This window comes from Chrysochloris asiatica, unplaced genomic scaffold (assembly GCF_000296735.1).
Source record: "Chrysochloris asiatica unplaced genomic scaffold, ChrAsi1.0 scaffold00132, whole genome shotgun sequence".
Lineage (NCBI taxonomy): Eukaryota > Metazoa > Chordata > Mammalia > Afrosoricida > Chrysochloridae > Chrysochloris > Chrysochloris asiatica.
The window spans coordinates 6,693,519-6,715,081 of NW_006408650.1; the positions used below are offsets into that span (position 1 = coordinate 6,693,519).

The window sequence follows — 21,563 nt, forward strand, 5'->3', positions numbered from 1 at the left end:
GTCACGTGGCAAGGGAGGGGCGGGCTGTCCGAAGTGCCTCTCTTCTCAGTTTTTTCCCTGCAACTTCTTGACCACCTTTTGGGGTCCCCTTCCCGGGTGCCCGCTCAGGGCCTCCCCTGGCCGAGAGCCAAGGACTCGTTCACCTCGGAGCCAGCTGTGGGTCACGGAGCTGAGGTCGGTCCGCCTCAGCCTGAACCAGTCACGAGTCGTGGCCGGCCGGGGAAGGAAAAGGGGCGTGCCGTAGGCGGGGACTCCGCTGTCCTCCCCGGCGCTCTTAGGGTTCAGCAGGCGCTGGAGCTTCGGATATAAGTCTTAGCCGTCACCGCCAGCAGCACCGCCTGATACCATGAACCCAGACCTGCGCAGGGAGCGGGCCGCCGCCAGCTTCAACCCGGAGCTGCTCACGCACGTCCTGGACGGCAGCCCCCAAAACACCCAGCGCCGGCGAGAGATTGGTGAGGGCGGTGCCCGGCCTCCCTCCTGCCCCGATCCGGGCTTAGCCGGCCCTGCCCTGCCCTCCTCCCTCGATGCGGAGTTGGGGGGCGCTGTGGGGCTGGTCCCCGGGATCCCCTACCACCACCACCACGTCGCGGGAGGGCAGGGGAAGACACATCACCCCATCCCGAAAAGGACAGCTCTGCCCATGCCAGATTCCCAGAGCCCTGAATTTGTCTTCCTCTTTTGTGCCCTCCTCTCTTCCAGAGAACTTGATTCTGAACGACCCCGACTTCCAGCATGAGGACCCGAACTTCCTCACGCGCAGCCAGCGTTACGAGATGGCTGTCAGGAAGAGTGCCACCATGGTGAAGAAGATGAGGGAGTTCGGCATCGCGGACCCTGAGGAAATCTTGTGGTTTAAAAAGTAGGTATGGCTGTTGGAACAGGAGCTGGAAGCCCCAACTTTAGCGTTGACTGTAGAGTGCCCGCGTGTCTTCAGGTTTGATGTTTAAAGACTCAGACAGGAACATTTTCCCCCTCTGCAAAGTCACATATGTGCAAACTCTGGTGACCTACTTGTAGAATGCTGATAATGAGTGGAGACGCTTGAGTTTTCCCTGCCAAAAATCATATCCCATAGCTGCTCAGAAAAATTCCTCAAGCTTCTCGATGTTGAGTGGTCTAAATGCAAAACGACTTTGCTCTTTGAAGTTTGTAAGAATGAGGGCCTGCCAAGTTCAGAAGCTGAATTTGGGAAGTGTTTTGTTGTTTATGTTAAATCCAAACATTTAAACATTTTGCAGCAGTAACAGCTTCTGTGTTCGCTTGATGTGTAGATCTAGATTGAAAATAATGGAAAATGTGGGGGTGGGTAAAGAACGTTAGTCAAAACTCGGAATAAATAGGAAGTATTCTAAGAACCTTGCATTGTCGAATCTGCTGGCGCTGTTTAAAGGGCCCTCTTGTCCATACAGAGCCTTATGCCTTCGTTCTTGTGCTAGAGATAGTATGTGCTTTTTTTTTTTTTTTTAGATCACCCGTTTGTGTGTGTGTGTGTGTGTGAATTGGGTGAGGGTTTACAGAGCAGTTCAGTTTTTAATGTACTTTTTAAAATTAAAAATGTGCACTTTTTGCCTTAATCTAAATAAACACACCATTATTACATAAACTTCGTGCAAGGTTCTTTGGGCTTACAGCATCTCTCTTCTTTTTAATTTACTCCTGGGCATTTACTTTTTGAACTTTCAGCATTTTAGAAGAACTTCAGTGTCTTCATCAATAAAGATTATATGATATGAATTGCATGCATTAAAGAACCAGGAAAAGCGAAGCCTAATACCAGTGGAGTCCTACTGTGGTGCTGTAAGATAAGTACTGGCCTGCTAACCTCAGGATCGGTGGTTCAAATCCACCAGCAGCTCCTTAGGTGGGAACTGACTCCAGGACACTTAACAACAATGAGAGTTTTGTTGTTGTGAAGGGTGATAGCCATTCTTCCCTAACACTACTGCCTCTGGGCAATTAGGTATCTAATTAATTTTTTTTCCAATTTGATTTGGTAATTACTCTCAAGATCAAATAATTTACCCTGGCTTTTTGAACCACTCTCAGAGCTCCATTCAGTGATAGTTCTAAAACTACTGTTTTCTCTCCTTCTTTCTTTTGGGGGTAGCCCAAATCTGCTCACTCCCCAACTTGCTGTTGCTCTTTGTAAAGTCTGTAACCTACGACTGTCGGAAGATAGTGGTAGGATAACTAATTGGCAGTTGTCTTTGGAAATATCTGAGTTGGGTTTTTTAACCTCTCTACAAATAAACTTTGTCCCCCTTGAAGATGACATTGAAGAAAAAGTTTATTTTTATTGTTTGTTTCGTAAAATGACCCTGGCTGTTGGTTCAGAGTCCATGGAAGTTTTGTAACCTGCAGTGGTTGGTGATGTGGAACCAACCGGACTCGAGAGAAGTCACAATGAAGTAGAATAAAGTTCTTTATGTGGTCATGGACACCACATAAATGGACACCAGATCAGTGGACACCAGCAATTTTGTTTTGTGTATCATGGTATCTGAGTGTGTTAATGTACAAACTTTACGCCACCCTTTGACACCCTTCCTATATTCCTGGCATTTGACAGAGAGCTCAATTTAGGGTAGAGCAGGGAATTAAAAATTAGTTTTGGCAATTACTGAATGTCACAGAGTATTAGGACATAAATTATAATTCATGCCAATGTTTTATTAAGTAAGAGAAAGTGCTGCCATTTCACTGTGATAATGCTGTCAATTCTGGGGTGCTTCAGGATTTCTTGAATCCTATAATGTAGAGTTAAAAAGGGGGTATAATGGAGATACAGCAGTATTTCCCTTTCTGGGAGTTTCTGTCACTTACTGGTTTCTTTTTAATGCATTTCTCCTATCACAAAAGAAAATTTATGATAATACTTTGAAAGTGATCCATTCTTGTAAAATGCTTGGAGATTCTTAACTGGGTATAAAGAACTCTTCCCCTTCAGGCCTTGAAAAAAGAAGTCTTGTGTTTGGGGAATGGTAAATTTGTTTTCTTAATCTCCTCTCCTGTATAATTTGTTGGCTATGAAAAGAAAACTAGAATGTTCTTAAGAGTCATTTAAAATTCTAATGAGAATCAGTGATGGGTTTTGTTTTCCTTCTTCCGTTTTTAAAATCTGCTTTTTTTGGGGGAAAAGACTGGTACAGGCTGTAGGTAATATGAGATAGTGTTCCATCAGGAAGCATATAATGTGCTTTTAAAAAATAAATATATATACAAGTTTTTTTCTTTGAAAAGCATCTCCAGTAGGGATTAAACATAGCTTAAAAACAGCTCTCAGATTTTATTCTTGAATTGATTTTTCAAGTGGTCTCACAAAAACCTCTGTCTGTTAAAAACAGGTACTTGAGAATTTTTATTTTGTGGAACATTTTGACTTGTAGTTTTAAAGAATTCTTTTTTTGTGTTAATGTCATGGTTTTGTAAACCTCAAAATAGTTTACTAAGTTACTCAGCCTTTTTGATTCCCTTGTGGGAATATACCTATGTTATATTTCTACCATTTTTAGCACTGAAATTTCTGCTTTTTTTTTCCCCTCAGAAGTTTTCTAATCATGTCCCTTTCATGATTACAGAAGGACACAGGGGCTATGTAAGTACCTGCTGGTTACCTGAGACACGGTTGCTGGGGATGTTTCCTTACTCTTGCCTTTGAGGGGATGATATATACCTGGATGCAGCTCTTCAGGTCCCTGGCTCCCACTGCAGTGAGGCGTGGTGCATTTGGTGACGTGATTTCAACTGCTGCTAACTTGACACTAATTAATCCTCTCCTCTTCATCCTCCCCTTGCTCTTATGCCCTCCATACAGCGGAAATGAACTTTTGATACTAAAACCAAACCAAACATGTTACCTTCCAGTTAATTCCCACTTAGGGCAACCGAGGCCTGTCTTCCAAGATGCCCTCTGGGTGGGTTTGAGCCACCAACATTTTGGTTAGTAATCAAGTACTTAACTATTTACACCACCTGTTGTTGTTGCTGTTGTTAGGGGCCATCACGTCAGTTCCAATTCTTAGCAACCTTATGCAGTACAGAATGAAACACTGCCCGATCATGCACCATCCTCACAATTGTTGGTACACTTGAGCCCATTGCTGCTGCCACTGTGCTGGGCTATTTCATTGGGGGTCTTCCTCTTTTTCACTGACCCTCCACGTTACCAAGCATGATGTCCTCCTCCAGAGACTGGTCCCTCCTGACAAGTATGAGAGACAAAGTCTTACCAATCTCGCTTCTAAGGAGCACTCTGGCTGTATTTCCAACGTAGATTTGTTTGTCCTTTTGGCGGTCTATAGTACCTTTAATGTTCTCCAATATAATAACTCAGATGCATCAATTTTACAGTCCTCCTTATTCATTGTCCAACTTTCATAGGCACTTGAAGCTATTGAAAATACCACGGCTTGGTGCAGGCACACCTTAGTCCTCAAACTGCCATCTTTGCTCTTGAACACTTTAGAGGTCGTGTGTAGCAGATTTCTTTAAGGCAGTATAACGTTTGATTTCTTGACTGGTGTTTCCATTTGTACCACCGAGGACTTATAATCTCAGGGCTAAAAAGCATGTAGGGTGAATGAGTGTAACCCTGTCATCCTTGGAAAGTAATAGTCTTTCACCCTAAACTTGTGCCAGAACACCAGCAGCAGCAGAAAGCATTTTTCACTGACACCAATGAGCATTTTCTGTTGACTTTTACACAAGACTTTGGATACAGTCACTCCCTCTAGTGGAATCCATAATTACTACAGTAGTTTGCTTTGGTTAATTAGAAATATCTAATAAGGAGCTCAGCACAGTGGTTACGAATCAAGCTGCTAACCTCAAGGTCGGCAGTTCGAAACTACCAGCGGTTCTGTGGGAGAAAGATGAGGCTTTCTGCTCCTGTAAAGATCTGCAGCCTTGGAAACTTTGTGAAGGGTCACTATGAGTCGGAACCGACTCTACAGTACTTAACAACAACAACAGATCTGTCGGTGTGGTGCTGTGGGTTAATGCAACAGACTGCAAAGCCATTTGAACTGCAAGGTCAGCGATTTGAACTTCCAGGTAATCTTTGGAAGCCCTACACAGGGTCACTATGGGTCGGAATCGACTCGAAGGCACCTCACAACAACAATCTGTCTGGTTGACTGATCAGAAGAGATCCATATATGTGCCAGTTCCAAAGAGGGGTAACCTAATAGGATGCAGAAATCATCAAATAATATCATTAATATCAATGCAAGTAAAATTTTGTTGGTAATTTAAAAACAGCTGCAACAGTACATCGATAGGAAACTGTCAGAAACTCAGACTGGATTCAAAGGAGAACATGAGACTAGGGATGCCATTGCTGACGTCAGACAGATCTTGAAAGCAGAGAATACCAGAAGTTTACTTGTGCTTGATTGAGTATGCAAAGGCTTTCGACTTTGTGGATCATAACAGGCTATGGATTGCGTTGAAAAGAATGGATATTCCAGAACACTTCATCGTGCTCATGAGGAACCTGTGCTTAGAACTAGAGGCAGTCATTCAGACAGAGCGAGGAGACAATGAATAGTTTAAAGTTAGTAAAGGTGTGTACCAGGGCTGTTCTTTCACCATATTTACTCAATCTGTATGCTGAGCAAATAATCCAAGAAGCTGGATTATATGGAGAGTGTTGCATCAGGATTGGCATCCTATGCTCTGCAGATGATAGAAAGTTATTTGCTGAAAGTGAAGAGGACTTAAAATACTGGTGAAGATCAAAGACCAAAACCTTCAGTATGGATTGCACCTCAATATAAAGAAAAAAATCTTCACAACTGGACCATATAAGTAACATGATGATAAATGGGGAGAAGACTGAAGTTGTCAACTACTTTTTTTTGCTTGTCTCGACAATGAACACTCGTGGAAGCAACAGTCAAGAAAGCAAACAACGTATTTTATTGAGCAAATTTGTACAAGACTTCTTTGAAGTATTCAAGTGCAAAGATAGTCTGAGGACTCAGGTGCACCTGACCCAAGCCCATGGTATTTTCAGTAGCTTCATAAGCATGTGAAAATGGAACAATGAATAAGACAATAGAAGAATTGATGCATTTGAGTTATGGTGTTGGAGAAGAATATTGAAAGTACCATGACCTGTTGGTAAAATAAACTAATCCGTGTTGGAAGAAGTACAGCCAAATGCTCCTTGGAAGCTAGGATGGCAAGACTTAAAATCTCATACATTGGACATATAATCTGGCGGGATAAGACCATGGAAAAGGACATTATACTTGGTAAAGTGGAGGGGTGAAAAAAGGAAGAACCCACCCCCCCGATCCCCAGTGAGATGGATTGACACAGTGGCAGCAGGAATGGGCTCAAACAGGACAAGAACTGCGAGGTTGCTGCAGGACTGTGCAGTGTTTCATTCTGTTGTATATTGTGTTGCTATGAGAAAGATGAAGCTTTCTGCTCCCATAAAGATTTACAGCTTCGGAAACCCTGTACAGGATCGCTATGAGTCGGAACCGATTCCACGTCACATAACCACTGACCACCACCATGAGTTGGAGTAGATTCAACGAAATCATAACTAAGGGTATGAATGGCAAAGAACGTTGAATGTATCATGGAGTGCCAGGTGAATGAACAGATCTGTCTTGGAAGAAGTACATACAACCAGGATGCTCCTTGGAAGTGAGGATGGTGCAATGACTTCCCACAGACTTTGACCATGTGATCAGGGGGCCAAGTCCCTTATTAAAGTAGAGGGTCTGTGAAAGAAAAAGACTCTTGATGAGATGAAGAGACACAATGTCTGTAACAGTGGGCTCAAACATGACGCTTGTGCGGTGGCTCCGGACCAGGTCAGTGTTGTGTTCTGTTGTGCATAGAGTCACTGTGTACATACAGACCATTGGCCCTCAGCCAAGTGGAAATAAATTAGATACAGATGTTTCTAATTAATCAAGTGAAAATAACTCTTGTCCATACACATTGTTGTTAGTTAAGGTTGTGTAAGGTAGAAAAGGAAATGTGATCATTTAAATAGCATTTATTTAGGAAATAGGAAAATAAAGTGATGCATTATGTTTAATGGTGTTCATTTTAGGTAACGTAATGGTTTCAGGACTTCCCAAAAGAGGATTGGCAGCCTGCCTCCCTCCCTTTAATTTGTGCATTTGTGCTCATTGTACAGAGCCGGGTATGCTGGTGGCACTGCCATGTTCTCTTCACCCCCGAGAAGTCCTGAAGATCAGCTGTTGTTAGGTGTGACCTCTGTGCACACTCCCCCACCCCCGTCCTGGGCCACCTTTACACGCGTTGCTATGTTTGAGCCCATTCTTGAGGCCACTGTGTCAATCCATGTTATTGGGGGGAGGGGGTGATCTGTGTTTTCTTCCCTCTCTTTTGCCAGGGATGACATCCTTGTCCCAGAACGGTTTCCTCCTACTAACACATCTAAAGTACATGGGACAAAGTCTCACCATCCTCACTGTGTAGGATCTTTCTGACATGACTTTTTCCAAGACAGGTTAGTTTGTTCTTTTGGCAGCCAGGGTACTTAGAGTGTTCTTGGCCAAGTCCGTAATTCAGATACATCGATTCCTCTCTGATCTTCCTTTTTCTAACAGTCCAGCTTTCACAAGCATATGAGACAATTGGAAATACCATGACTTAGGTCAGGTGCACCTTTGCCCTCAAAGTAACATCCTTGCTCTTTGAACTTACAAGAAGTCTTTTGTAGCAGATTTGTCCAATACAATTTGTTATTTGGCTTCTTGACTGCTGCTTAGACCAATTAAATGATACTTATTTTGTACATGAAGCTCTTTGGAGCCCTGGTGGTGGTGTGGGCTTAGCATTGGGCTTGCCACCTGCAAGATTGGCTTTTTAAACCCACCAGCTGCTCTGCAGGAGAAAGAAGAGGCTGTATCCTGGAAAGAATTACAGTTTCAGAAACCCTAAGGAGTAGTTGGTTCTGCTAACTCTGAATTGGAATCTAGTTGGTGGCAGTGAGTTCAGTTCTTTGGTTATATGCTGTGTTGAAGTATAAAACAGACCCTAAAACGCCTATATATGTATATATTGTGACATAGCCAAGCATTCTAGCTTGGATAAATCTTGACTATTTTTATAGATTCCGTTTTATGAGAAGATAGTTCAGGTCTGAATTGCATTGTGATGTGAAGCTCCCTCAGTCTGTAGTGATGGTTACAGACCATGGGGAGTACATTTTAAGGATGCTCACACTACCAACTGCCCACTGTAAACTCTGACAGATTGGATTCTGTCCTCAAATCTGTATTTACCATCCTGGATGTTTGCTTAGGTTATCCAGGGGAATAAAGTGTAAGATGGTTGTTCTTTCAGAGTTTTTGTTAACAACTTACAAGTAAATTTTCTATTAGTCCCTCTTGGTCTTCCAGAACACCCAAACAGATAAATCAAAGAAACTAAAAACACATCCCAAAAAATCTAGTTAAAGTTAACACACAACGCCAACAAAACTAAATATAAGCAAAAGGGCTTTATTAGGTGAAAATATGGGTAGAATTTGCTTCCTGGACTAAGTATTGAAAAGGGAATTCTGGTGCTGAAAGGACTCTGGGGGAAAGAGAGAACCACCAGGTTCTTGCTGGTGGCTTTTTATGTGGTAAAATGGTACTTTTTACATATAATTTCAAAAACTGGGTTTCGATGTCCTGAACGTTTGCCCTGCAGGTGACAGCTATTTGACACAGTGGGTGGTGCGGGCAGGTTCTGGAGTAAGGCTGAGATATTTTCTTTTCTTTCCTGTAGACTACATTTGATCAATTTTGTGGAACCTGTGGGCCTCAATTACTCCATGTTTATTCCCACCTTGCTGAATCAGGGCACCACTGCTCAGCAAGAAAAATGGCTGAATGCATCCCAAGGACTCGAGATAATTGGCACCTACGCCCAGACGGAAATGGGCCACGGTTAGTCCACCATCAGGGCCAGCGGGGACCCACCTCAGGACTTCACTTGCCCGTGACACCTAGCATTTTATTTCTCTGTGACTATACACTTGGGATGTGACTGTTAAATCCTCCATCACATTCAGCTGCTTCTTCTCTTGGAGGTCATTTCCCCATAAGCTGGTCCAAGACTGGCCTGTGAGCTGTCCGACTTTGTCTAGTCTTTGACCATTGCAGCAACATTGTGCCCCCATTTGAACCAGCGATGAACAGTGTAGAAAGATGGGGCTGGAAGTGTGGTAAACTACCTCATCGTGTTGGTGTGTAATTACTGGAGGCTTGGAAACTCCTGACAGGACGTATGACAAAGTAGCATCTAGAAGCTGCCCCTCAGCTTGGATACTGATACGGGTGTTCATGGGGACAGAGGGGGGAGAGCAGTTAAGTGACTTATTCTGTCCTTGCCCACTAGCAGGGTTAGGAAGCAGTTTGGAAAAGACTTCATGATCTTTTCCCATATGACTCCAGCAGTCTTTTTATACATGTTTGTGTGTGTGTTTTAAATGCACGTCCACAGACTCTGTTGCACTGATCATTGTGATTTCATTGCCTGGCTCCTTTGAAGAACTATCCCTTTTGTTCTCTATATGTGTTTTTGTAGACATTGGCAAATAGAAATGTCTTGGTATAATTAAAGGAATAAAGAAAGGGAAAGAAGAGGAAGAGATGTAAGTGTGAAGGGACTTCAGGAAGTTCATAGAAACATTTCATTATCTTTGAATTCCACTTTCCCGCAGACGTTTTGAAGCTCCTTTGTAATAATAGCAAGAAAGCTTCTTTTGGGGTCAGTTTGGTGTTTTCTGATTTAGTAATTATTTTAAGGAAAATTGTAATTAACACAAGCCACCCAGGGGCTGCAGTTGGTGGTCTTAGTGTGATGTAACCAGCACCGGGCTAAACATTTCATACTTTATCTTCAGGATGACCTATACTGAAATAAGGAGCCTGAACGAAGCTTCTATGTTTCCTCAGGGCAGGAGCATGACCCTTGTACAAGGGGCTTCAGGACCTTTGTGGGAAAAATCACATGAAAAGAGAATGGGATTTTTCTATGAACTTTTTGAAGCCCCTTATACATATTGCTGTCCTGTCTTGCACTCTGTGTGCGTGCATTTTGTCATCTGGAAACAGCTCTGTGTCCTAGAGCTCTTTATGTATTAGTGTTCCTCATTGTAGAATTAATTTGACTTAATAGCGTGGTGCTTCATGGTAGGTCTAAGGTGTGAAATAGTCTGCACCTGGTGGTTCAGTGGCGTATTGGCCAATGAACTGCAAGGTTGTCAGTTCAAGCGTACTAGCTGCTCCTCGGGAGACAGAGGCAGTCTGCTTCCGTGGAGATTTTAAATCTCAGAAACCCCAAGGAGCCATCCTACTCTTGTCCTGTACGCTCACAAGCAGTCAGAAACGACTCTGTGGAACACTTGATCAGTCTGGGGCTTGGTTTTGGTTACTTATTGGCTTAATCCTGCTGCCTCTATGAGTATTTTTAAAGTACAGTTGCAAATATATATTGTTGTTGTTGTTAAGTGCCATCGAGTCGGTTCCGACCCATAGCAATCCTGCACAGGGTTTCCGAGGCTGTAAATCTTTACGGGAGTAGAAAGCCTGAGCTTTCTCCCACGGAGCAGCTGGTAGTTTCGAACTGCTGACCTTGAGGTTTGCAGGCCGATTCGTAACCACTACGCTACCAGAGCTCCTTGCAAATATATATACTTGCCCTAAAATTTGAAGGGAGAGAGGAAGAAATGAGAACTTGAACTTACTGGTTTGATGAGTTCTGAATCCTGTATTGCTGTAGGTGAGCTGGCTTGTTATTGCTTTTCGTTTTAGGCTACGAGTATATTCTGATATTTGAACCAATTTATCTTGGTCTCGGTGATGATTTTGGAGAACGAAGTTGAAGTGTTGGGTCTTAGTCCTTGTTGGAATGTTGTTAATTCCTACAAGAGTGACTTGTGCTTTGTTGGCTGTGGTTCAATTTGTTGGTTAGTTTGCCTCCTATGACAGTATAGCTTTACATAGAACTCATAAGATGCCCTTCAACATCCGGGAGATTGGTGACAGAACAATTTATATAGAATGAAGATTTGATTGTTCAAATTCTGACACTTTGGAAAATTAAGGATTCTGACATAATTGGCCAACAATGTGTTCTTACAGAATTAGCCGTACTTCAGACTTGAAGTTCTTTCACTGAGAAGTGCAAGGACTCCTTAAGAATCTGAAAATCCAATCACTTAAAGAAAGTTCTCATCACCCAGTTTTATCTCTTCCTTTCTCTGAGTGTACACCCATTTGTGTAGGCACATGAAGAAATCACCCAGTCTGTGAGCCTCAATCAAGAGCAAGAACTGGTCTAAGGGCTCCCCTCCCTGTAAGGGTGACACTGAAGGGACAACCCTCAACTCTCCTGGTCTCGGGCAGCCCAGCGTTTATCCTGACCACACATTCTGAGGTCACGAAGCCAAAAGTCTTTGTTCACGTACTGATGATTTTGAGTCCTGGCCACATCATAGAGCAGAGATTCTTGACTTTTTAAAAAATCATTATTATTTATAAAAACACGGCTTATAAAATGCATAGTTAGTGTCCTAGAAGATGCTATACTATCTTTGCAAATTTCCATCATGAGCTCTGGTAGCGTAGTGGTTACGAATCGGGCTGCGAACCTTAGGGTCAGCGGTTCGAAACTACCAGCCGCTCCACGGGAGAAAGATGAGGCTTTCTACTGCCGTAAAGATTTACACCCTCGGAAACCCTGTACAGGGTCGCTATGTTTCGGACCCGACTCGATGGCACTTAACAACAACAACAACAACATGAAATAAAATACCTCCTCCTCCTTGGAAACTTCAAAGACAAGCAGTGGTCTTGTTTCTAACTCATTCATCTTTCTCTGCTGAATCGTCACCACTATTTCCTGATGTTACATTTTCCCTTGTTCTCTTTTTCCCATACGGTTTTCTTCGATTTTGAACTTTCTCGCTCCATCGAGTATTTGGAATAATCTTAACTTTCCCACTATTACAAATAATGCTACTGTCTACTTATTTACAAAAACATTTATTTATAAAAACTGTGTTCTACCCCAATTTATCAGGGTAGATTAACAGCCTCAGAAACCATATTCAGGATAACTGTGAGTCCAAACTGACTTGACAGAGCACAGCCACCGCCCCCCACCAGCACTCCAGTTCATACGCAAATGGATGGTTCCATCTACAGCTTTTGTTAGGTAGCTTGAGACTTCCTAATGCAGGGAACAGGTTTATAGTAGAGTTAGCAAGTTGCTAGTTGTTAGTGTATCAATGTCAATGTCTCCATAGCTGGCCCTGCACCATGATGATTGTATTTTTGCTCCTTTAGTAGATCTAAGAGTTAAAGCTTTAATTTTCCATTGCTAGAGAGCCTGGGTGTTACTACGTGTATTCTGTGTATAAAATGGGCTTTTCTCCTTTGAGGACTGGTTAAATACAATATGCATCTTAACGCCTCAGTTTTGTTACTGTCTTGTGTGATCTTATGTACTCAGTGCATCACTCGTGTAGGTATACATTTCCCACTCTTTTCCTCCCAGAACTTGGATGATGAGCTTCTGTTTCCTTTCAGTGTGTTTTGTCTTTTATATTTAATGGGATGAGAAGTCAGCCCACACTGTGTTCTAGATTTCTAGCATTTAGTAAACAGTGCTTCTTTCCCCATTGTTATGTTCTTTCTGCTTACAAGCTTTGTAATAGTTTACATTTATTTTTAGAACCATAAATGTGTTACATTAATTGATTCGTTGTCTTTTTTTTTTCTCCTAACCTTATAAATTTGGTTCATTGTTGCTTAAAAGTATTTTAAAATCTGATCAGTTGAGCTTACGTTTACATATATGTGTATTTGGTATTCTTGCCTAGTTAGTCTCTTAAGATGAATTCCAATCTCAATTTGTCAAGTTTGAAAAACTTGTCGACAGGAATTTAAAATCAATATTATATGAAGTCCATGTATTTTCTCAGGAAGTATTACCTGCTCTGGTAGCGTAGTGGTTACGAGTTGGGCTGCCAACTTCAAGGTCAGCAGTTCAAAACTACCAGCAGTTACGTGGGAGAAAGATGAGGCTTTCTGCTCCTGTAAAGATTTATAGCCTTGGAAACCCTGTGCAGGGTCACTATGAGTCGGAACCGACTCCACAGCACTTAACAACATTATTTCATTCTCTCAGGCAGGAGTTAGCTATTTCTTTCCAGTATTCGTATCTTCTTTTGTCCATTCTATTAGGAACTTACATGAATACGTTTTTAAGAAATGAATCTTTAAGGTCTTGAGCTAAATTACTTTACAAATTTAGAGTATTTTGTCATTTTTTAAAAGTGTCTTTCTCTTTCCTGGAGGTTTCCACTTGGATGAACCGAATAGCTAAGATTGCTATTGACGTTTTCGCCTTGATAACCTTCAGCATTTTGAAATTCATTTATTATTCCTGCTGTTTTGTTCTTGCGGATTTCCTCGAATTATAATCCTGCTGCCCACAGAGGTGCTGTCTCCTCACATTTATTAACCCGATCATTTTCTCCTCAGTACTGGCCGCCAGCCTTTGTAGCCCTGGGTATGGAAGGAGCAAATCTGGTGCCTTTTGATGTTAACATTTTAAGAGAATCGACTTGTGTGTTAACACATATAATGTTGGTGCTTTGTGATTTTTAAAGTGAATTCCTTTCAAGTAATACATTATCTTTATCATGCATAACCAACTTTTAACATCAAACAATTGATTTAAGTTTAAAAAAAAAAAAAGGCAGTAAACATTCAGGTCAGTTTTTCTAAATTTCATCCACTTCTAAAGAATCCTCATCTACTCACAGTTTTTTCTCCTGGAAACACTTTTCAGTGTCAGGGCAGAGTCTGACCATAGCCATGTTACCTCCCCCTAAAAAGACCTTAAGTGTATTTTGTGGTAGCCCTTAATGTTCATTACTGTTACTTCACAACACGATACATTGAGTTTGCGGTGGTCTTCTTTTACCAGGAATGGCGCTGGTTTCTAGAAATTCAAAATAGTCTTGCAGCAGCGCTCAAAGGCCACAGGTTTCAGTCTAAGTCCAGCTCCTCCTTTCCTGCCGAGGTCATTTTTCCTTTAACATGGGCAGAGTTGCAGTTCTTGCTGGGGAGTGAAAGGCACCTTCTCACCCCATGAATGTGTGCTTGTTTGTTTCACTTAGGCATTTTACTTTTTTTTTTTTGACTTCCACTTTGTTTTAACTTTTTATTTTGAAATGATTATAGATACCCTTAAGGGGCTGCTGTGTCCAAAATCGACTTGACACACTCACCACAGTTCTTCAGTTAAAATAATGCCGTTTCCCGTAGTTCCCACCTGTGGTAGGACCTGAGAGCCTGCTCCTATTGACCCTGGCAGGACAGCTCTGGGTTGAGGCCACTGTGATTAGGCAATGAGATGTCCTGTCCTTGTTTTGCCCTGGTCTTTTTTGACCTGAACAAGGCACTTAATCCATCACATCAGGCCTTCTTTGCATTTTATGTAATTGGCTAGTTTACAGCATAGCAGCCACCTGCTTAGGATGATCTATGATGGTGGTTTTTTGGTTTGTTTTTTTAATCTTATCACTAGAAATACTAGATAGTTGCCGATAATCATTCTCAGATGTTCTATGGCAGATATTCAAAGATCAAGTTGATAAAGATACTGATAATAAAAGGCAATAATAAACTTTTTTTTTTAAAAAAAAGTATTCCACTTACTTCAGAAGCCTTGTTGAGGACTGCCTCTAGTTGGTTGGTCCCAGCCTGAGTGAGGTGCCCTATTTTTTTTTTCCCCTTCCTTATTTTACCATATATGGAACAAATGGAGAAATTTGAACATGGAAATGTTGGTCAGGCTAATTTCTAAGATATTAAAAAGTGTTTTGAAGTGGATTAATTTAGAGCTGAGGCAAAAAATATATCAGTCATGTGGGAAAATGCAAAGGCGTGTCACGCTGTTTCCTACTCTTAGAGATAAATGCATATAGAAATCTGACCTATCTGCATATTTTAATGGAAAAGAACAGCCTTCTCAGAAAGGAGATTGGCAACGGGCTAAAATCAAGCTGTTCATTATCATTAATGGTAATTCTCACACAGTTGTGAAGGAGAGCTTGTTATGCATGAATCTGTTCCTTGTAATTGTGATAATTTTCACCGGAAATCTTTTTTTAAATCTCTAAAATATAATTGGGGTGAGGAGCACTGCCAGTTTTTGTATTAAATTGTTTCAGTAGCTAGTGGGTGAATATTCGGCAGCATGAATTGGAGTTTTATGAAGAAAGTACATCTGTGCTGGATCTTTTGTGGACAAGCAGAAAAGATTCTGGCCTAGAAGGGTTTTTGAAATGACCTAAAAGAAAAATATTCTGGGGGCTATGCATGTTGCCCTTCCAGGATAGCCGCTGTGTTCTCTTCCCTCCCCTTCTAAATCAGAGGCCATCACAGTGCAGCAGAAATTCGGCCTGCCTTGCAACTTCCCCAGATGATTACCGCCTTAGTTTACTTGCTAGACTAGAATCCACTGATTTGTTCATGTGGTTTTGTGCTGCACAGGTTTTGGAATCAGCCATTCCCTGCCAAGAGTATTTAAAAATTGAGTACCCTAAAAATGTACTCGTAGCCAACTTAAGAAAACGAATTGTCAAGATGTTTAATACAGAAAATGGACGTGCTCCATCCCTGAGAGATCACACAAGTAATTCGTACTCACAGAGGTTTTTTTCTCTCCTTCCCTTACTTTATCTGTTCACATTGCTGATTCTCTCACACCCGATGACTTCTCCCAAATGCCCATCCTTGGTATTCCTTCGAAGCTTTGTGCACCGTGGGCGGCCTGAGCCTCTGGATCTTCACTTGGGCATGTTCCTGCCCACCTTGCTTCACCAGGCAACCGCAGAGCAGCAGGAGCGTTTCTTCATGCCTGCCTGGAACTTGGAGATCGTTGGCACTTATGCCCAGACAGAGATGGGTCATGGTATGGTGCATTCAGTCTACCTTCTGGGTGGGCCGGGACCCCTACGAGCGGTGTCTACGATGGCACCTTTCTGCCAAATCCAGGTAGTTCAGCCATACAAGTCTGGACCTAGACAGAGCTCTGAGCAGTGGAAACGAAAGGTTACGTGATCACAGACATGTGCAGACTTCTTATCTCAAGGTTCCTGTTCTGAAAGCCAAGTGTCACAGGTCATGCCTTACCTGCCAGGTGGCTTTTCAAAAGCCTTCTTGGTGGCACAGTGGTTAAGCTCAGCTGCTTACCAAAAAGTTGGCAATTTGAACCCACCAGCCACTCTGTTGGGGGATGGCAGAGCAGTCTATATTTGTAATGAGGACAGCCTTGGAAACCCTAAGGGGCATCTGTTTATAGGGTCTCTCTGAGTGGGAATGGGCGCCATGACAACTGACTTGGTTGGGGTTTTGAAGTTGTATGGAGTCAGTGTGAATATCTAATCTGAACCTACCTTTTTACCTTTCTTCCCTTCTGAGTATCTTTCCTATTGATAACCTTTGTGAGCTTTACAAATCCCCAAAGAAACACAGATGGAGGGTGTGTTTAAAGGAAATGATTCATTTATACTGCTACATTGTGTCAGATTTTGTACCCGGGAGTTACTTGTTCCTTGAATTTAGTACCTTAGGTAAGGGGCTTGATCAGAGTTTAGGGAACATTAGATAAGCTGTATTTATAGGCAGTTGATTCCAAACTCTTTACCTCCCACCTTTTTCTCTCCATTGTTCTCCTACCTTTCTTTATGATGAGACTGGGTGTGTTTTCTCCTGTTAACTGCTTTGGATTGGTATCGGTATCGTAGTTCTTTGGCTTCTGGCTTCTCTCGTTCTACTCAGGTTTCAGAAAAACCTTTTTAGTGCGTTCTTGCCACTTATTTCTTATTTCTGTACAATTGCATTTTCTTACTGAAATCCCCTTGGACTGTAGACTTGGGTGCTTGATACTCCACAGAAGTTTGATTCCATTGTGTATTTAAAAGCATTTTGTCATTATATGTTCTAGTTAGTAGGTTACTTGCCCCTACCCACCCACCCACCAAACCTTCTACTTTGGTGAAAATATCTGCTTATTTGACCCCCACTGGGGGAAAATTATGGGTCACATGTAAGCTGGCCGGATCTGTCGTTCAACTTGGAAGTTTCTAAATGTGCCAGACTTTTAAGGCTCTGTCATCATCAGAAGTTAAACAGTAAAAAGGTTCTCGTGTTTGCTTGAATTCATTATTGCTAGGAGGTGCCTCTTAGAAAGTATTTCTGCAACTCTTTTCAAAGACTTGAGCCATATTTATTTTAGGATTTAAAACCCAAATCCCGTCTATCTTTAATCAACATAGAAAGCGTACTGGTGAACTAGCTAGGACAAAGCTAAGGCCCAGCATTGGAAACCTACAGGGGAATCAAACTTTATGATTGGGCCTTTAGCATCCCAAAGAGTCACTGTATTCCAGGTGTCTTGCTCTGTGGTGGTTACACCATGTTAAGCTCTTATTTTCCATTCTAGCAGTTATTCTGAGATAAATACTCGATTTACAAGAATTTTAGATGGAGTCTCTTCTCAAGATAGTTACCCAGTTGTTCACTGTTGTACAGAATTCTAGAGTACGAAGTTGGTGTTGTTTAAACTCAGGTCCTGTGAGTTGAAGATGGCATACTTGCAGCTTCCAAATGAATATAAAAGGGCAGTGACCTTCTCTGTTAAGTTCATGTGCCGAGATCTTAAGACAATGAGATTCTAAGCTACTTTTAGATTTTCTTTTAGTTGAACTAGGTAAATATTTCCTACTTTTTAATATTTTCAACTTAATGGGAAGGTCTGATTTATGTATAGGGAATTAAATAGCTTTGCTATCAACCTTTCGTATCTTACCTACAAATCTTCTTGTCTTTGTTAGATTATGTTCCCTTTGAGATTCTAGAGCTTAAAGAACCGGGCAAGACTTTTACCTTATGTCATTGTTTCTCCATATTCTACCCAGAATTAATTTAATCTATTTCTTAGGGACTCATCTTCGAGGTTTGGAAACCACGGCCACGTATGACCCCAAAACTCAGGAGTTCATCCTCAACAGTCCTACCGTGACCTCTATCAAGTGGTGGCCTGGGGGACGTAAGTGGAATTTGTGGCATTTACTGGATGGCGTGCAGTTGGAGTGGTTCTGCTGAGGTCTGTGGGGCCACTGTGATCCGGCAGTGACTCAGTGGCAGTGGGTGAGATGAGTAAGAATTGATGCAACGGAACACAACAGCAACAACAAAGACACGAAGCTTTAGTATAAGGCTGTGTTTAGGATATGGAAGGAACTTTTCTGAAACTATCGTTTTGGAATATAGAAAACACCCTAATCTTAAATTCTTCTAAACTATTCCAGATGCTCTTGGGTCAGCTTATATACTTACGCACATTTTACAGCGCACAGAGTCGACATCTGTCTTATCCAGCTTTTCTTAGCTTCTCAGCTAAACGCCCCGTTCCTTCAGAAGATGACTATGCTTTACATGTTCATCATTTAGGAGTCCTGGTGTAGCACTGTGGGTTAATGCGCTGGACTGCAAAGTCGGTTTGAACCGCAAGACTGGTGGTTCAAGTTCACCATTCGCTCCTTGGAAACCCTATAAAGGGTCACTGTGGGTTGGAACCGACTTGACAGCAACTTAAGAACAGTAACAACATCCATCATTTAAACTTAGTATTTTGGATAGTCATTTACAGATGGTCAAGCATTTGAATTGTTTGCAAATTTCTCTTGCAGTTTTGGTGCGAAACTTTCATAAGGGGAAGTCCAGAAGTATTGCAACTAGGTTTCCACTTCATACATTCACAGTTAAATTCCAAACAAAATGTGTTTCAACATGTCTTGGCAATCTGTGGCTGGCTGCAGACAAGTTCAGTGATATACTTGTCTTATTCTCATTAGAATGTCTTCCAACAAAAGGTCCAGTCAAAATAGTGGTTTCTAAGGAGTCCTGGTGTGGATAAACACTGAACCGCAAGGTCTGTAGTTCAAACCCAACCAGCTGCTCCTTGGAAACCAGGTCGCTATGAGTCAGAACCAACTTGGCACTTAACACCACGACCAACAAGGAGATCTACTGGGCCAGTTAAATTCAAGGCAGAAAGGTTGGTTCAGAATGTTATAGCACCTGTTTCTCCAGGAAGGATAGATCTATGCTCCCAATGAAAGAGCTCCAAAATATATAAAGCAAACTCTCATAGATTTGAAGAAAGAAATAGACAAATCTTCACTAATATTGGGAGATTTTAATATACCACTTTCAAAAATGGATAGAACAACCAGAAAGAAACTTGACAAAGACACAGAAGAACTAAACAACACAGTCAGCCAACTGGACCTCATAGATGTGTATAGAGCATTCAACCCAACAACAGCACAATACACATTCTTTTCCAGTGCACATGGAAATTCTCCAGAATAGACCATATCTTAGGCCCCAAAACAAATCTCCATAAATTTACAAATATCAAAATACTACAAAGCATCTTCTCAGACCACAATGCTATCAAATTAGAAATCAACAATAGGAAGACCAAGGAAATCAAGTCAAATACATGGAAACTGAATAACACCCTGCTGAGAAGCAGCTGGGTAGTAGAAGAAATTAAACTTTAACTTACAAAGTTCCTATAAACAAATGAGAATGAAAACACAAAATCTTAGGGACACGGCAAAGGCAGTGCTGAGAGGACAATTTATTGCAATAAATGCACACATCCAAAATGAAGAAAAAACAAAATTAACACATTAATACAGCATCTACAACAATTAGAAACAGACCAACAGAGGGAACCTACAGCCACCAAAAGAAAAGGAATACTAAAGATTAGAGCAGAAATAAATGGGATAGAAAACAGAAAAACTATAGCAAGAATCAGCAGGACAAGGAGCTGGTTCTTTGAAAGGATTAACAAAATTGACAGACCATTGGCAAACCTAACAAAAGAAAAGAGGGAGAAGACACAAGTAACACGTATTAGAAACCACGTGGGCGATATCACAAAGGAAGTCAAAAGGATAATAACAGAATACTATGAAAAGTTGTACTCCAACAAATTTGAAAACTTAGAAGAGATGGATACATTTTTAGAAAAACACAACCTACCTAAACTTACACAGAGTGAAGTAGAAAACCTGAACAGACCCATAACAAAAGAAGAAATTGATCAGGTCAGAACCACATGATTATATCGATTAATGCAGCAAAGGCATTTGACAAAATCCAGCATCCATTCCTGATAAACACACTCAACAAAGCAGGAATTGAAGGGAAATTCCTCAACATAATCAAGAGCATATATACAAAACCAACAGCCTACATTATTCTCAGTGGAGAGAAACTGAAAGCCTTCCCTCTGCGAACAGGAACCAGACAAAGATGCCGTTTGTCACCACTCCTATTCAATATTGTGCTGGAAGTCTTAGCAAGAGCTATATGGCAAGGCATCCAAATTGGCAACGAGGAAGTAAAACTCTATTTGCAGACGATATGATCCTATACATAGAAAACCCCAAAGACTCAGTAAAAAAGCTACTAGACCTCATTGGAAGGTTCAGCAAAGTGGCAGGATATAAGAACGACATACAAAAATCAGTTGGATTCCTCTATACTAAAAACGACAGCGCTGAAAAGGACATTAGGAAAGCAAAATGATTACATTGCCACTCAAAGGATGAAATATCTGTGAATAAATGTAACCAGAGAAACAAAGGACTTATACAAAGAAAACTACAAAACACTGCTACAAGAAACCAAAAGAGTCCTACAAAAATGGAAGAATGTACCATACTCCTGGATAGGAAGACTTAGCATTGTGAAAATGTCGATACTGCCCAAAGCAATTTCCACATATAATGCAATCCTAATCCAGGTTCCAACAACATTCTTCAAAAAGAAAAAACAATTACAAACTTTATATGGAAAGGAAAGAGACCCAGGATAAGCAAAGTACTGCTTAAGAAGAAGAATAAGGTTGGAAACCTCTCACTCCCTGACTTCAAAATTTATTACACGGCTGCAGTGGTCAAAACAGCCTGGTACTGGTACAATGAGTGATACATTGATAAATGGAACAGAATCAAGAATCCAGAAATTAACCCATCCACATACAGTCAACTGATTTTTGACAAAGTACCTAAATATATCACAAAATGGGGGGTGTGGGGGCTACAAAGGCAAGAAGTGACTGGCTTACAAGCTTTCAAGAGGGAGCCTAGTTCCAGAGGGCATGGAGGAAGGTAGAATCTCCACTGAGTATTATCCAGTCTGTCTGGGGGCGCTAATGAAAGGAGATGGGGGTAGGTCCCTTGTGGTACAATAGTGAATAATTGTTACCAGGACTGACTTTGAGGGTTGGGAATGTAAAGGTAGACGTTTTGTAGCAAAAGGAGGGGAGTGACTGACTTTGCAGTCTAGGAGTGGAGGTCCCTACGACTATCAAGGGAGAAGAGCGGAGTATGGGACCCTACCCAGAGAAGCAGTGAGCCAGAGATGGAGGCAGAGACGATGACGTGGAGAGATGGAGCAGCTGGGGACTTTAGA

The 21,563-nt window shown here is 41.6% G+C and overlaps 1 protein-coding gene across 2 annotated transcripts in view; it reads left to right on the plus strand.

The window, feature by feature from the left end:
- Positions 1-317: 317 nt before the first annotated feature.
- Positions 318-21,563, plus strand: part of ACOX1 (acyl-CoA oxidase 1, palmitoyl) — a 31,034-nt gene continuing 9,788 nt past the window's right edge. The window contains exons 1-4 of one of the 2 annotated variants that reach the window (XM_006869565.1): positions 318-455; positions 703-862; positions 15,815-15,975; positions 18,007-18,114. In XM_006869565.1, coding sequence (XP_006869627.1) covers positions 347-455; positions 703-862; positions 15,815-15,975; positions 18,007-18,114 — 538 coding nt within the window. In that variant the 5' untranslated portion in view covers positions 318-346. Of the gene's footprint in view, positions 456-702; positions 863-8,769; positions 8,931-15,814; positions 15,976-18,006; positions 18,115-21,563 lie in introns of both variants that reach the window. The other variant, XM_006869564.1, reaches the window with a different exon arrangement.